The 15887-nt window shown below is 46.3% G+C and overlaps 1 protein-coding gene across 1 annotated transcript in view; it reads left to right on the top strand.

Moving 5' to 3' along the window:
- ANTXR2 (ANTXR cell adhesion molecule 2) overlaps positions 1-15614 on the top strand; it is a 109386-nt gene extending 93772 nt beyond the window's left edge. The window contains exons 12-15 of the mRNA XM_065405127.1: positions 134-232; positions 10857-11024; positions 15017-15109; positions 15498-15614. Of these exons, the coding sequence (XP_065261199.1) occupies positions 134-232; positions 10857-11024; positions 15017-15109; positions 15498-15614 (477 nt within the window). The remainder of the gene's footprint in view (positions 1-133; positions 233-10856; positions 11025-15016; positions 15110-15497) is intronic.
- The last annotated feature ends 273 nt before the right edge of the window (positions 15615-15887 follow it).

Here is a 15887-nt window from a genome sequence, read left to right as displayed (position 1 = left end):
GAGTGCCTTTAAAATCTGCTGCTGTCACACTAGAGTTATATTTAAGTCTGGAAAACTCTGTTTGTGAACACTAATAAAAGCATGTGCTAGAAAAGAACTTGGTGCAAAAAAATGTTTTTGAATTTATGGACAGGAAGAAGAAGAAGAAGACCCATTGCCTAACAAAAAATGGCCGACAGTGGATGCTTCCTACTACGGAGGACGAGGAGTGGGAGGAATTAAAAGAATGGAGGTTTGTACTCTGGAAAGAAAGAGAAACTCTGATGCCTGAAAATACAAGTTTTCTGAGGCTCAAGTTGATGGCAACAAAGTGTGGTAGAAATATAATTGTGTCATGTTTGCTTGCTTCCCACTGACATCAGCCTCCTAAAATGTTTACCCTCTGAAAGAATTCTAAGCGTATCTCAGCAGATTATGGAAGAACTGATTTCATTAGTTCCATTTGATCTGAACTCTAAATAGATGCTGAAAGGCATGCTGATTCCATCAAGCTAATGAGGAGGAGAGTGAGAGCCTTTTTGAGTGTTTTGGAAGAAATTGCAGCGTAACATAAGTACTCCAACTGTGGGCCAGCCAAACGCACTGACAATAGTGACATTAAGGAGAGGCATGATCCGTAAGGAACGCACAGCTACAACAGTGCCTGTCTTTGGCCTGGTCTACACTAGGAGTTTATATCGAATTTAGCGCCGTTACATCGAATTAACCCCGCACCCGTCCACACCACGAAGCTATTTAATTCGACATAGAGCTGTCTTAAATTCGACTTCTGTACTCCTCGAAAACGAGAGGAGTAGCGCTAAATTCGAAATGGCAATATCGAATTAGGCTAGGTGTGGATGGAAATCGACGGTAATAGCTCCGGGAGCTATCCCACAGTGCACCACTCTGTTGACGCTCTGGACAGCACTTCGAGCTCGGATGCTCTGACCAGCCACACAGGAAAAGCCCCGGGAAAATTTGAATTCCTTTTCCTGTCTGGGCAGTTTGAATCTCATTTTCTGTTTGGACAGCGTGGAGAGCTCAGCAGCACTGGCAACGATGCAGAGCTCTCCAGCAGAGATGGCCGTGCAATCTAATAGAAAGAGGGCCCCAGCATGGACTGATCGGGAAGTCTTGGATCTCATCGCTGTGTGGGGCGATGAGTCCGTGCTTTCAGAGCTGCGCTCCAAAAGAAGGAATGCAAAGATCTACGAGAAGATCTCTAAAGCCATGGCAGAGAGAGGATACAGCCGGGATGCAACGCAGTGCCGCGTGAAAATCAAGGAGCTGAGACAAGGCTACCAAAAAACCAAAGAGGCAAACCGACGCTCCGGATCCCAGCCCCACACATCACGTTTCTACGAGGCACTGCATTCCATCCTAGGTGCGGCCGCCACCACTACCCCACCAGTGACCGTGGACTCAGAGGATGGGATACTGTCCACGGCCGGTTCCTCGTCGGAAATGTTAGCGGACGGGGAAGATGAGGAAGGAGATGAGGAGGACGAGGCAGTCGACAGCGCTTGCACCACTGATTTCCCCGACAGCCAGGAGCTCTTCATCACCCTTACCGAGATCCCCTACCAACCATCCACAGCCGTTACCCCGGACACCGAATCAGGGGAAGGATCAAGCAGTGAGTGCTTTAAACATCTAAACATGTAATTTTAACATAACTGGTCCACCGTGGTAACACACGTTCCCACGCCATGAGTCCAGTAAGTAGTCTGGGATCATGGCACGGCACAGCATGGCGGCATACGGCCCTGGCCTCTGCATGGTCTCCCGAAGCATTCTTCCCCTCTCGCTCTCCGAGATCCTCATTAGAGTTATATCGCACATGACGCCCTGCTTTAAATTAGGGAGGGGAATGTTAGTATTGGGACTGCTTTACAGCCACGCGGTGGAGGCGGCAGAGGGGCAGCATACAGTGATCTTTCCCGGGGACAGCCGCGAGGTGGTGGGACAGGGGCAGAGCTCATGCTTCCCTGATTGCTGCCAGCAGAGAGTGGCCTTGCATTCAGTGCGAAAGGAGCCCAGTGCTACTATTACATTTTTAAGCTGCCACAAGTCTACGGCTTACCATGTTTTCCTGCAACAAAAGTAGAGGTGTCCTGCCACGCTTCTCTGATCGCAACTGCAAGACCCCAGGCACTGAAGGCGAGGGCCGAAAATTCGACCTTGTCCTGTGTGCGCATGTGAAAGGTCCAGTGCATGGTGTTGTTCACAGAGAAAGACTATGTTCTTTGTTAGCAACTTCATTTATCTGTCTCAGGAATTTACTCCCTTTTTCCCATTCCCACAGACACATCTGCGACTGTCTCCCAACCCAGCCTGGCATCACACTCCCAGAGGCTAGCGCAGATTAGGAGAAGGAAGAGAAAGACGCGTGAAGACATGTTTTATGAACTTATGGAGTGCTCACGAGAGCAGGCAGCCCAGACGACACAGTGGAGGGAGAACTTGTCACAAATGCACAGAGCAGTCATGGAACGGGAGGAGAGGTGGCGCCAGGAGGACCAGCAGGCTACTCGAACCCTGCTTGGACTAATGAGGGAGCAAACGGAGACGCTCCGGCGCCTAGTGGATGTTCTGCAAGACCGGAGGCAGGAGGACAGAGCCCTGCTGCTGTCTATCTCTAACCGCCCTCCCCCGCCACCAAGTCCCACACCCCCCTCACCAAAAGTCCAAAGAAGGAGGGGCGGCAAGGGCCGTTAAAACTTTCAGTCGGCCCCTGCACACTGCTGCAGCAATGGAAGGCTCTCGTTCCAAAGTTTGAAAAGCCCTTTCCTACCCATCTCACAATAGCCCACGTCCAAGTTTCCTCCCCCCCTTTTCATGTGCGGTTCATAATAAAACATCTGTTTCTGTTAAGTACTGTTTCCGAGAGTGTCTTTTAGAGGGGATTCTGTCTGAAGGGGGGGAAGGGGTTTGTTACTTGGACAGGACAGTCACCTGTAGCAGGCTACAGAGGCGGGGGCAGGTCCAGCATCAGGACACATACACAGTACAGTCACCAGTTACCCTGGTCAGTCTGGGAGGCGGTTTTCATGTTCTGGGGTGCGAGGGGGTTGATCTGTGACTTTGTGGCGGGGGAGGGCAGTTACAGATCTTCTGCCGCGGTCCTTATCCTGGATCACAGAGCCACGCAGCAGGGGATCTGTTACCCTCCGCCCCCTGCCAGAAAGTCACTTGGCCGACACATACATGCAGTCCCGCCCAGGACTGCTGGCAGGCTGCGTTGAAACAACCAATCCAGCACTGCGGAGCCTGTCATTCCCGGAGTTTAGAAGCATCATTTGCATCAAAACAATAAACCAGCCCCCCGCCACAGTCTGCGTCCCCGGTTTAAAACATTCCCGCGAAAACAGTAAGAAAGAGAACCTTGTTCAGTAACAAAACGGAACAGATTTTATTTGTTGGGAAGGTGGGGAAGGGGGTATGTAACTTGGAAGGATAGTCAACAGTAACTGGGTAAAGAAACGGGGGCAGGTTCAGTATCTGTGTCCACAAAGTGAACAGTCACTGGAGACCCTGCTCAGTCAGGAACCTGGCTTTCAAAGCCTCCCTGATGCACAGCGCGTCCCGCTGGGATCTTCTAATCGCCCGGCTGTCTGGCTGGACGTAATCAGAAGCCAGGCTATTTGCCTCAAGCTCCCACCCCGCCATAAAGGTCTCCCCCTTGCTCTCACACAAATTGTGGAGCACACAGCAAGCAGCTATCACAATGGGGATATTGGTCTCGCTGAGATCACAGCGAGTGAGTAGGCTTCTCCATCTCCCCTTGAGACGGCCAAAAGCACACTCCACCACCATTCTGCACTTGCTGAGCCGGTAGTTGAATAGTTCTTTCCCTGAGTCCAGTGCGCCAGTGTAGGGCTTCATGAGCCAGGGCATTAGCGGGTATGCAGGGTCCCCGAGGATGACTGTAGGCATCTCCACATCCCCAATAGTTACTTTGTGGTCCGGGAAGTAAAGACCTTCCTGCAGCCGTCTATACAGACCAGAGTTCCTGAACACCCTAGCGTCATGAACCTTGCCAGGCCATCCAACGTAGATATTGGTAAAACGTCCCCGATGGTCCACCAGTGCTTGCAGCACCATGGAAAAGTACCCCTTTCTGTTGATGTACTGGCTGGCCTGTTGGTCCGGTGCCAGGATAGGGATGTGAGTCCCATCTATAGCCCCACCGCAGTTTGGGAATCCCATCTCGGCAAAGCCATCTCTGATGAGCTCCACGTTTCCCAGGGTCACTACCTTAGATAGCAGTAGCTTGACGATTGCCCTGGCTACTTGCATAACAGCAACCCCCACGGTAGACTTGCCCACACCAAAGTGGTTAGCGACGGACCGGTAGCTGTCTGGCGTTGCGAGCTTCCAGAGGGCTATGGCCACTCGCTTCTGGACAGTCAGGGCTGCCCGCATCCGGGTGTCCTTTCGCTTCAGGGCAGGGGACAGCAACTCACACAGTTCGAGGAAAGTCCCCTTCCGCATGCGAAAGTTGCGCAGCCACTGGGATTCATCCCAGACCTGCAGCACTATGTGGTCCCACCATTCTGTGCTTGTTTCACGGGCCCAGAATCGCCGTTCAACAGTATCAACAAGACCCAGTGACAGCGAGATGTCCTGGGCGCTGGGTCTCATGTTCTCAGAGAGGTCGGAGCTAGTGTCCGACTTCATGCCGTCACGGTGGTGCCGTAGCCTCCTCTCATGATTGATCTGCAGCTGCCTCTGGTACAGGTGGAGGAGAAGCTGCGAGGCGTTGAGAACTGCCACAACTGCAGCGATGGTCGCAGCGGGATCCATGCTCGCACTGCTGTGGCGTCCGCGCTGTCAGTAATCAGAAAAGCGCGCGAACTGATTTCCCACCGGCGCTTTCAGGGAGGGAGGGAGGGAGGGCGTGAGTGACGGACGGATGACGACAGGCGCCCAAAAGCACCCTCGACACATTTTTTTACCCAGAAGGCATTTGGGGCTCGACCCAGAATTCCAATGGGCAGCGGGGACTGCGGGAACTGTGGGATAGCTGCCCACAGTGCACCGCTTCCAATGTCGACGCTTGCCCCGTTAGTGTGGACTCACAAAGTCTCACAAAGTCGAATTACTGTCCTTAGTGTGGACACACACGTTCGACTTAGTAATATCGATTCCACATAGTCGAATTAACTAAAATCGAAGTACTCTCGTAGTGTAGACAAGGCCTTTGAAGAGACATGATAGCACCATGTTAATTAAAACAGAATGAAAAATGTGCATCCTTATGGGTATGTCCTTATGTCACATTTTATAGTTAAGTCAGCCTGTATGGAATTTGCAAGGCAATTTTCTTGTGCATTTTAACTTGATTTAAAAAAAAACCCTGTCAGTATCCAAGGTATCAAAACCACAACTAAACATAATGGGGCCCAGTCCTCCTTGAGCGCTCCTGAAATCTGCTTCTGTAAGTGAGGGCAGAATTAGGGCCTTTGGCAGTTCTAAATGATTAGTTTAGAGGAATGTAGATGGAAAAAATGTTTTATGCAGCACCTTTCAAATCCAAGCAATCCCAGAGGGTTTTACAAAGTACACTCAGGCCTCAATTTACACGGTGGTTACGTTCTTGAAAAAATACTGTTCAAATAGAAATCGTGTAAAAAGATACCAAGGGCCTATGGGAAATAAGGGTTTAGGTTCCATGCTCACATGATGACCTCCCTAATTTATCCAATACAAGTTTTATTAATTTTTTTTAATGAAATTTAAACTTGCTACCAGCCTTTACTGATGTTGAGGATGAACTTGAAATTATTGATAATGCTGATGTTGTTGAAGTCAGAACTCTGAGGGTTCACCTGGGGTGTCTGGGGCGGCCGGGGAGTGTGGAGCAATGGGGTGGGCCCTGACTTTGGGTCGGTGGGCAGTGGTGGGGGAGGAGAGGCAGGAGGGATTGGGCAGGAGGGATCGCCTCCCCTCACCCCTTCCAGCCGGCCTTGCGGAGGGCCATGGACATTCTGGCCAGGCCCCAGCCCCAGGTGTGCACCTGGGGAGCGGGGTCGGGGCATGGGGGCTTGCCCCGCTCCATCCGCCTGGCATTCTAGCCGGGGAGTGGGCAAACTCCCGCGCTCCCCAGCTGGAGTGCCAGGTGGGTGGAGCTGGGCAAGCCCCTGCACCTCGACCCCGGGTCCGCGCCTGGGGCAGCGGTCCCCTGGCCAGAGTGTCTAACCCCCCTCCAGCCAGCCTTGCGGGTGGTGAATGGGGAGGCAGCCCCGATCCCTCCTGCCCCATTCCTCCTGCCGCCTCTCCCCATTCCTCCTGCCTCCTCTCCCCCGTCATTGCCCACCCACCCGAAGTCGGAGCCCACCCAAGTGTCCAGTCTTTGTTATACCACTGATCTGCGCATCTTGGTTACCGTGCTGCACCGTGTAAAAGTGAATCCAAACCGTGTACAAAAACAAAGGGTCACATTAATTGACTGTGCATAACTGAGACCGTGTAAAAAAAAATACCGTGTAAATCGAGGCCCGACTATAATGGATTGGACTCCAGAGTATGGGTCTGGATTCCCAGCTGGGGTCATGGTGAGTCTTCAAAGAAGGTTGCAGAGTTTAAATGGTAACATTTTGAAAATGGGGCATGTTCCTATTAAACAGGAACCTAACACCTAATTTAACATAAATACACCCTTGTTGCAATTAAAAAGTTTACATTTACCACATAGCCATATTTACTATTCTAAGTATAGAGAAAAAACAGTTGCATCTCAGATACCCATGTGTGCAACTACAGGCAGATGTTACCTTATAAGCACTGTGGACCAGATTTTTAAAGGTATGTAGGTTCCTATCTGTAAAATGGGGATGATAATGCTTCTCTATTCTCTCTGAGGCTATGGTCATTATCTGATGTTTGTAAGACACTGAGGTGCTATGGTGTTTGGGCTTATATAAGAATCTAGCTCAACAGATGATAGGACAACGTTGAGAAATCTTCAGGTTAGACAATAATAGGGCAGTGGTTGTGCTGGTAACAAGAGAGTTGCACCTGTGATTTTTAAACTGATGCAAAAGGCTGTATGAACATTCTTAATTCACAAAAATAACAGGAGTACTTGTGGCACCTTAGAGACTAACAAATTTATTAGAGCATAAGCTTTCGTGGGCTACAACCCACTTCTTCGGATGCATTCTTAATTCAGTTTTAACCAGGCTTATTTCAGTTTAGCTTGAGTCAGTTCAGAATCATCTTAAATTAAACAGAAGTAAGCCACTTTTACTACTACCGCAATAAGAGTGCCATGCATCGTTTCCACCAGTTTAACTAAATTGGTTTAAAAGCTGATTTAAGTTAAAGGAGTGCAACTTGCTCATGTGGACAAAGTAGATTGCAAGCCCTTCAGAGCTGGGATCCTGTTCTCTGCTTTGTCTGTGAGTTGTGTAGTGCACTTCTGACACTAAATTGCATGCATAATAAATTACAGTGAGTATTAGCTCAAACACAGCATTAGTTACAAGACATGTTTTAATTTATCGCTGGAATTTTGGCCAGGACAAAGGGCTAAAAGCTGAAACCATTTTGAAATTATTGTTGAAAACACAAACATGGTACAGTCCTAGCCAAGACCCTTTTAGGGCCTCTCCTACGTGGTACTCAGCCCCTCTTGCCCTCTGTGGGAGTTGAGAGTACTCAGCACCTTGCAGAATTGCCCTCTGATCTTTCAGTTACCTTCCGTCTGCACAGCCATGTATGGCAGTGGAGTGTGAGACTTCACCTCTGATTGGTAATACGGGATTCAGTGGCCACTATTAACTGAACAAAGTGGCACAGAATATAGGGGAGGGGAATTCCTGACTTTCAAATTATATTAATCGCCCCTTTCTAGTCCATCTGGGTGAGGAGATATCAGCCCTTAAACCTTTCACTGGATCAGGACTGAATGTTGTCTGTCTGGTGACTCAGGCAGGTATCATTGTGGAGGTAGGGGGCAAAAGGAAAGATTTCTAGGAAAAGTGAAGGTGAGCTGGTCCTGGTGACTCCAGGGAACATTAGGAAGGAGGCTTCTTTTCTACTTGACATTAAACATGGACACAGAGTTTTCTAGAAACTTGGGTAAATTAAGGAAAAATAGGCAAGTTTTTTAATTTAAAAATTGGAAAAAAAAATAAACACAGAAACCCTAGAGCTTTCTAAAAAGCTTTGTTTCTCCTACTTGATTTACTCCTGTGACATCAGCCCCTGCTGACTCTTCTTTACTGTCACTTCTCTTCTTAGACACTGTTCTTTCTCTGCCCAGTCTCCTGCTGAATCTTTCTAAAATAAAGTTGATACTGTATGGAAGGGCTCTACCCCTTCATTGTTTCCCCATAGCCTGATTTACCCTCTTCTCCATCATTCTGATCTCTGACTCCAGTGTTTCCTTTTTGCTACTGAATGTGCTACTGCCTCTAACTCTCAGTGTATCTCCTCAGCTCTATCCCCCTTTCCTATCCCCCCTTGCTCCTTGTTTCATCCCCTACTTCTCTCTTGTTTCTTCAGCTTATAAGCATGATTTTTTATCCTTGTCGAAAAACTCAATTCACTCCTGAACCTACCTTCACCAATGTCCTGACCGCCTCCTCCTTCACCAAGGTCCTGACAGCCTTCTCTCTGCTATGTCATAGAGTCAAGTCTGTGTTCTATTCCTCTGAGTTTCTGTGCTGTTTTCAGTGCATATGATCATTCAGTCTTCTTCCACTTCCTCTTGTTCCTCTGTGCTCTCCTGATTCTCTTGCAGTCCTGTAGGCAGTGCCTTTACTGTTTCCTTAGATGGGGAAGAAAAGATAAGAAGGCAACAATCTTATAGTGACCCACAGTGTCTCTCCTTTCCTCTCCTCTTCTCTTTCTATACTCTCTCATTAGGTAACTTTCATTCACTTCAGCAGTTTCAGGTACAACCTCTCAGCTCATGACTCTCAAATTTACTTCTGTAGCCTTGACTTCCACCCCTCCAGCCAGTCTCAGACATCTCGGATGTTCTGACACCATCTTGAATTTAATCTCTCCCAAACAAACTTCTTACCTTTGCTCCAAATCCCTTTCCATCACCATAGACATTCCCCCTGTTCTTCCCATCTTCCAGGGGGTTATCGTCTGTGTCACCATTGGGCCCTTTTTCGCATTCCTTTTTTCTACCATGTCCATTTCTCTCTTTGCCACCAACTCCTTTCCTCTGTTAGGAAGGTCAGATAAGAAGTTGCCTTCCCAGGCAATGCTATTGCTCCTCCATGATAGTCCAGCACAGTTTAGCCACCGTTAGCTAACTCTGAGCAGTTCTTCCCAGCTCTGTGTTTTAGAATTGCCTGAAAGTTTTCTGTTGCTGCGTTGACAGGCCCAGCCCACAACAGACGTAAGTTTTCATATCAAATTTGGGTTGTCAAACTCCACAAGTTTCAATTTCTTCTTAGTGAAGCTATTTTAAGCTGAAGGGGAAGGTCATTTCTTCTATAAGGAATACACCATCTAGCACTAAATGGTTTTAACAGTGTTTAAAACACGTTTTAACAACTTCATAAAAAACACTGTAAAAGTACTGAAAGATACAGAAACATTTGTATGACTCATTGGGCTTTCATTTCCAAGTAGACCCTGTCTAATATTGCAGTAAGAAGATTCCCTGTTTTTTTTTTTTTTTTTTTTTTTTAAGTCCTTAAGTAACCTAGCAGAAAGGTTCAAATTAATCCTCTGCCCAAGAAATAGCAGCCTGTATTTTACCAGGTGAGTTATTAGAGTACGCTTGGACTACCTTATTCACTGCAGTGGGGTTGCACTAATGTAAGTGATAGAAGACTTTGGCTCAATGTTTAAATCATGTTTTTTTCTCCAAGACATTTTTCTTTCTTTGATGGGGCCAGTGTTTCTTCTGTTCTGTATCCTTACAGCATATTGAGTGCACCTTTATATCACAATGCAAATATGTGCCTTTCTGACCATGAGCAGTAATAAAGATTTTCTTTCCATTTGAAATATTCACATATATATTATGTCCTATGCGATGGAGATAACCATGTCATTCGCATTTGGCCACTTCATCTGCATCCTGCCCGCTATCTCTCTCCCACAGAACTACTTCTAATATTCCAAACCTCTGAGCAGCTCCAATCAGCTTCCATTTAAAAAAAATACTGTTGAAGAAATAGTTCTTTCTTGTCCATAAAAACTACTCTGGTCTGAGGTGCAGGACAGGTAATAGCTAGTCCTGCACTGACAGGTTTAAAGTAGATCTCCGAATTTATCTGAACTAGAAAAGTCAAGTTATCAGAACTAGAGTAGATTTGTACCTTTTAGCAAGGAAAGGTTTCCCAAATTTCCAGTGGCACAGCCTTCTTTCGATATATGGTACAACAGTGGTGAGCAACCTGCCGCTAGACAGTTTGTTTACGTTTGCATGGCCGCCTGCAGCTCCCAGTGGTTGCGGTTCGCCGTTCCCGCCCAATGGGAGCTGCGGGAAGCAACGTGGGCCGCAGGGACATGCTGGCCGCTGCTTCCCGCAGCTTCCATTGGCCGGGAATAGCGAACCACGGGCACTGGGAACTGCGAGCAGCTGTGCAAATGCAAACAAACTGTCTCACGGCCCGCCAGCAGATTTCCCTGATGGGCCACAGGTTGTCCACCACTGTGGTACAACCTTCATTTAATATTTTGTTTTAGTTTTCCAATATTGAGAATTAGCAAATTATGTTTCAAGACATATCTAGGAGAGCTGGTTACAAATCACGAGAAATGTTAGTGAAAATGTTCATGAATTTTTTCCCTCTTTTCCCCCCCCCCCATAAAAAAATTTAAATTAACTTTTTTTACCCAGTCTTATTATCTAGTACACATATGCCCACATTAATACCATATATTCTCATTTTATTTAGGTTCGTTGGGGTGATAAGGGATCTACAGAAGAAGGAGCTAGGTTAGAAAAAGCCAAAAATGCTGTGGTGAAACTCCCAGACGAACCAGAAGAGCCCTTTCAACCAAAACCTCCTAAACCCAAGGCTACCTCACAAGCTGCTCAGGAAAAGTGGTATACTCCAATTAAGGTAATCTTTTAATCTTTAAATGAATGTAACTTTGCTGTGTCTTTATATTAAAGGCCAGATTTTGCAGCCCTTACTCATACCGAGTAGTACCTTACTCCTCAAGTAATTCCATTCAAGTAAATTGAACTATTTTTGGAGTAAGGGACAACTCAGAGGGAGTAGGGGTGGCAGTATGTGGCCCTTAATTTTAGACTTCATTATTCTGCACCAGATTCTGATACCCTTATTCACAATGAATTATACCTTACACCATGAGTAAGGCTAAGATTTAGTCACGGGCAGGCCCGTCGACAGAAATTTCGGGCCCTAGGGCCAGGGCCTGGGGCAGAAGTGACGAATCCGTCACTTCCGGGAACGCCCGCGGGGCCCCCCAAAGCACGGGGCCCGGAGCGGTCGCGCATGCCTGGGAGTCCTGCGGCCTGCCCTTCTAAATTGCCTGGGCCCCTGGGCAATTGCCCCGTTTCTCCCATCCTGTCGGCAGGCCTGGTCATGGGTATTTTTAGTAAAAATCCTGGACGTGTCACGGGCAATAAACAAAAATTCAGGGCCTGTGACCTGTCCGTGACTTTTACTATATACACCCCTGACCAAATTTTAGCTGCCCTGAGGCCTCACTGCTCTGGCGGGCCCCCAGGGCGCTGCAGCTCTGGGGTGCCCCAGGACCAACCCCACCAGTCGCTGCTGCTCGGGCGGTCCTCGGGGCCAGCCGCACCAGCCGCTGCTCGGGCGGTCCTCGGGGTGCTTGGCCCTGAGGCCTCCTGAGAAGCTGGCCCCGGGGCTGTTGCTCGGGCAGGCCTGGGGTCAGCCACACTCGCTACTGCAGTTGTGGAATTTCACAGAGGTCCCAGAAAGTCACGGAATCCATGACTTCCGTGACAGACTCGCAGCCTGAACCATGAGTAAATCAATGGGACAACTCTTAGAGTAAGGTACTACCAACAGAAGAGTATCAGATCATCCCCTTTTATTGATGTTTGCTCTGTTTATTTCACCATTCATCTGTCATCTGCTTGATTAAAAATCTAAAGCTGTTCGTTTACAGCTTGTAATAGTTTTTCTAAATAATTTGCTGCGTCCAAGAGATTCTTGCGAAAAAAAGTAAAAAATAAATATAGGCACAGAGTCAACAAGAGCAAGAGTCAAGTACAGAAACCTGACTAAAATAAATGAAAGTAAAATAAATGGTTAATGCTAGTAATATTATTGAATAAAGAGATTTCCCTTTGGAGACTGTGTGGGCCACCTCCAGCCCAACAGTAAGCTGCTGCTTCTGAAAAACTGGATAGGAGTCCTTGGACATCTTTCATTAAAGTGTGTATCGGCAAATGTCCAGTCAGAAAGCATCCAGGTCACATGGCGATTTCATTTAGATGCTCTGGTTTACATAGTAACATGCTTTGGTTGTAAAATAAACAGAACTTTTCACCAATGCTAACCCCGTGGCACTGGCACTCAGAGCTTTCTTGATATTATACTTAATTACAGCCCCAAAAGGTTCTCAGCATGTATAGTTTCAGTACCACATTCTCGTAGGATTAAATAGACTGAAAAGCATATTCTGTAAAATCTGCACAACTTAAATATTTTAAAACATAAATGCTCAAGAAATATAATGGTTTGGATTCATTTGAATCATGAGTAATGTAAAGGGCAGAAAAACAATGCAATGCAAAACAATCAATAGTTTCTTCTTAATACACTATTAAAATTACCTTTCAGGAAAAAAAATTGAAGTGCCCAAACCTACTGTACTATGTAAGAGAGAATTCATGGGCAAGTCAGGCAGGTTGATAGCTAGCCATTTTTGTTGCAGAGCATCAGACTTAAAACCTTTCTTTCATTTTGAAAGACTCATCTGACTTTCCAGTTATTGCTAGTACTCAAATGGGGAATATCTTTGAAACTGGTAATTTCACTTGAAACAGAAGATACTTTTTAAATGGGTCAGCAGCAGTTAGCAAACAGAGAAATAAATCATACAAATGGCTAGTCAGTCCTGCAAAATATCTTCTGACTAGGTCACGTAACCTGGTGAATAATAATAATAATAATAAAAAATAAAAATTAATATTTTATAATAGCAAATAGACATGGGAAGGGTTCAGGTACCATGAAGTCAACAATGCAGCTGGGGCTCGAACCAGCAAGGAGCTGGGCAATGAGAGTTGAGGGTGCTCAGTGCCTTGCAGGATTGGGCCACTGAAGAGCAGGAATAGCTCTGGAGGGACCTGGTGAACGGCCTGTTTAGCCTCACTCTCAGTTAAGTAAAAAGCTGTTTAATAAAGAAGACTGAAAAAAAGTCATCGGAATAAAATAATCCATAAAAATACATGAACAAAAAGCAGTTTATCTTTGTTTGATCATCATGTTTTTTCGTTCAAACAGAAGTGGCATGGGTTTACCTTAAATCAGTTTATAATCCCATCTTTAGTTAAATTAGTGCAACTCTGTGTATTGATGAGCTCACAGTCTTAGGGCTTGTTTTAGCTAAATTATATCAGTATAGTTAAGCTGCTATGGTTATACTGGTATAACTCACTGTGTAGGCACTCTTAGGGTACGTCTTCACTACCCGCCGGATTGGCGGGTAGCAATCGATCTATTGGGGATCGATTTATCGCGTCTCATCTAGACGCGATAAATTGATCCCCGAACGCACTCCCCGTCGACTCCGGAACTCCACCAGGGCGAGAGGCGGAAGCGGAGTCGACGGGGGAGCCGCAGCCATCAATCCCGCACCATGAGGATGGGAGGTAAGTCGATCTAAGATACGTCGACTTCAGCTACGCTATTCTCGTAGCTGAAGTTGTGTATCTTAGATTGATCCCCCCCCCCCCCCCCAGTGTAGACCAGCCCTTATTCTGGAATAATAGTAGTTTTTTCTGGTTTAGTTTAAACTACTTCCAAAGTGACATAAACTAAACTGGAAATAGGCATTTTTATTATGGAATAAAAGTGTCCATATGGCGAGTGATACCAGTATAATGCTTTAAATTCATACCTTACCTCACGCCAGTATAACTTCCCATGTATACAAGCCCTTATATTGGAAAAGCCCATAGCTTAGGACTTGTCTACATTTAAAGCGCTGTGCCGCTGTAGCACTTCAGTGAAGACGCTACCCACACCAACGAGAGGGAGTTCTCCTGTCAGCATAGGTAATCCACCTCCCCGAGAGGCAGTAGCTATGTTGATGGGAGAATTCTCCCATCAATCTAGTGCTGTCTACACTGGGGTTTAGGTCGGTTTAACTGCATCACTCAGGGGTGGGGATTTTTTGCACCCTTGAGCGATATAGTTATAGCAACCTAATTTTCTAGTGTAGACCAGGCCTTAGAATTTCCCACTCATTTAACACTTTGTGGAGCCACCACTTAATCATTTGTCCCTGGCTCTGTTTGTTCCCATTAATTAGGATTTATGCTTATACAGTCCCAATTAAGCAGCACTTGTCATTCACTGTTATTAGGGGATTGTCTGCACACAGACTTGCACCAGTGTCGTTAGACCGAAGCAAATTCTGGGTGGACAATTTTATTTTGGTTTAAGGGGGCTTATTTCAGTTTAGCTTAAATCTGTTCCTAGTTGGTTCATCTAAACTGAACTAATCATGGTTTTAAACCAAAATAAAAGTGTCCACACAGATTGCTGCACCCATAGACTCATAGACTCATAGACTTTAAGGTCAGAAGGGACCAATATGGTCATCTAGTCTGACCTCCCGCATGATGCAGGCCACAAAAGCTGACCCACCCACAACAGAATCTTCCAGCCTGCGACCCCTGCCCTATGCTGCGGAGGGGCATAACTTAACTACACCTGTTTAAAATCATACTTTCAGTTAAACGTGAACAACTCTGCATGTAGAAAAGTCTGTGGCTAAATCAGCTCCCTGGAAGACAACACGGGACAGCAGCTGTCTTGATTTAAATACGTCCCTGTTAATTGACATACACTGTAATGCTCAAAATCAACCTGCTCTATTGTTACAGGGTCGACTTGACGCACTGTGGGCTCTGTTGCGACGGCAGTATGACAGGGTGTCTTTGATGCGACCACAGCAAGGAGATGAGGTTTGTGTGTGCGTGTGTGCGTGTGTGTGTGTGTGTGTGTGCATTTAGTGGGGTGGAGGGAGAGAGGGAGTTGGTTCTATTTCACAACACCCCCTGGTTTATTTATTAAATTAAGCCTCTAGGTATAAATAAGAATGAACATTGATAATGCACTCCTCTTAGCTAAACCAAGTTGTACAATTGCTTTACAGTATTAGTTTCTTCATTTTAAGGATGGAAACGATAAGGTTTGTAATTCAGGAAGTCAGATCATGACAGGGGCTGCTCACGGCACCCTCCAGAAAACTCCTACTGAGGCGACAGGATATTCTTAATAAAGTGCTTTGGTATTTCATATATTGTGTCTTTGTAGACTGGTTAGGGGAACAGTCTTCATGTTCTTAACTCTTTGATTCTAAAGCCAACACAAAATGATGAACAGAGAAACAAACGATCATTTAAAAGTAGTGCCATTAAAAAGATGCATCACCAGCCAAAAAATGCTGCAGATCCTTGGTGTCCCGAAGCAGTTAATTAAAATGAAGAATGCTGTAAGTCTTTTTTCTGTCTCAAATGAGGTGGGGGGGGGGGGGAGAGATCGTGCAACTCCATCAAGAGCAACACTCCCCAAACTTGTTGTGTAGGTGATTGATTTCTGGTCTCCATGTCTTAAAGAGAGTGTCACAAATCCACCTGATGTCTTTTTATGCTGGGATCTGTGACTTATCTTTAAGATATTTACTATCTCATAGAGCCATTCAGTTCCTTATTGGCTACAGATCCGAGGAGGAGACTTAGAACAGGTTATTCC

Source organism: Emys orbicularis, chromosome 5 (genome assembly GCF_028017835.1).
Source record: "Emys orbicularis isolate rEmyOrb1 chromosome 5, rEmyOrb1.hap1, whole genome shotgun sequence".
NCBI lineage: Eukaryota > Metazoa > Chordata > Testudines > Emydidae > Emys > Emys orbicularis.
Note: the sequence above shows the minus strand (reverse complement) of the source record. Positions and strands in the feature narration are given on the sequence as shown.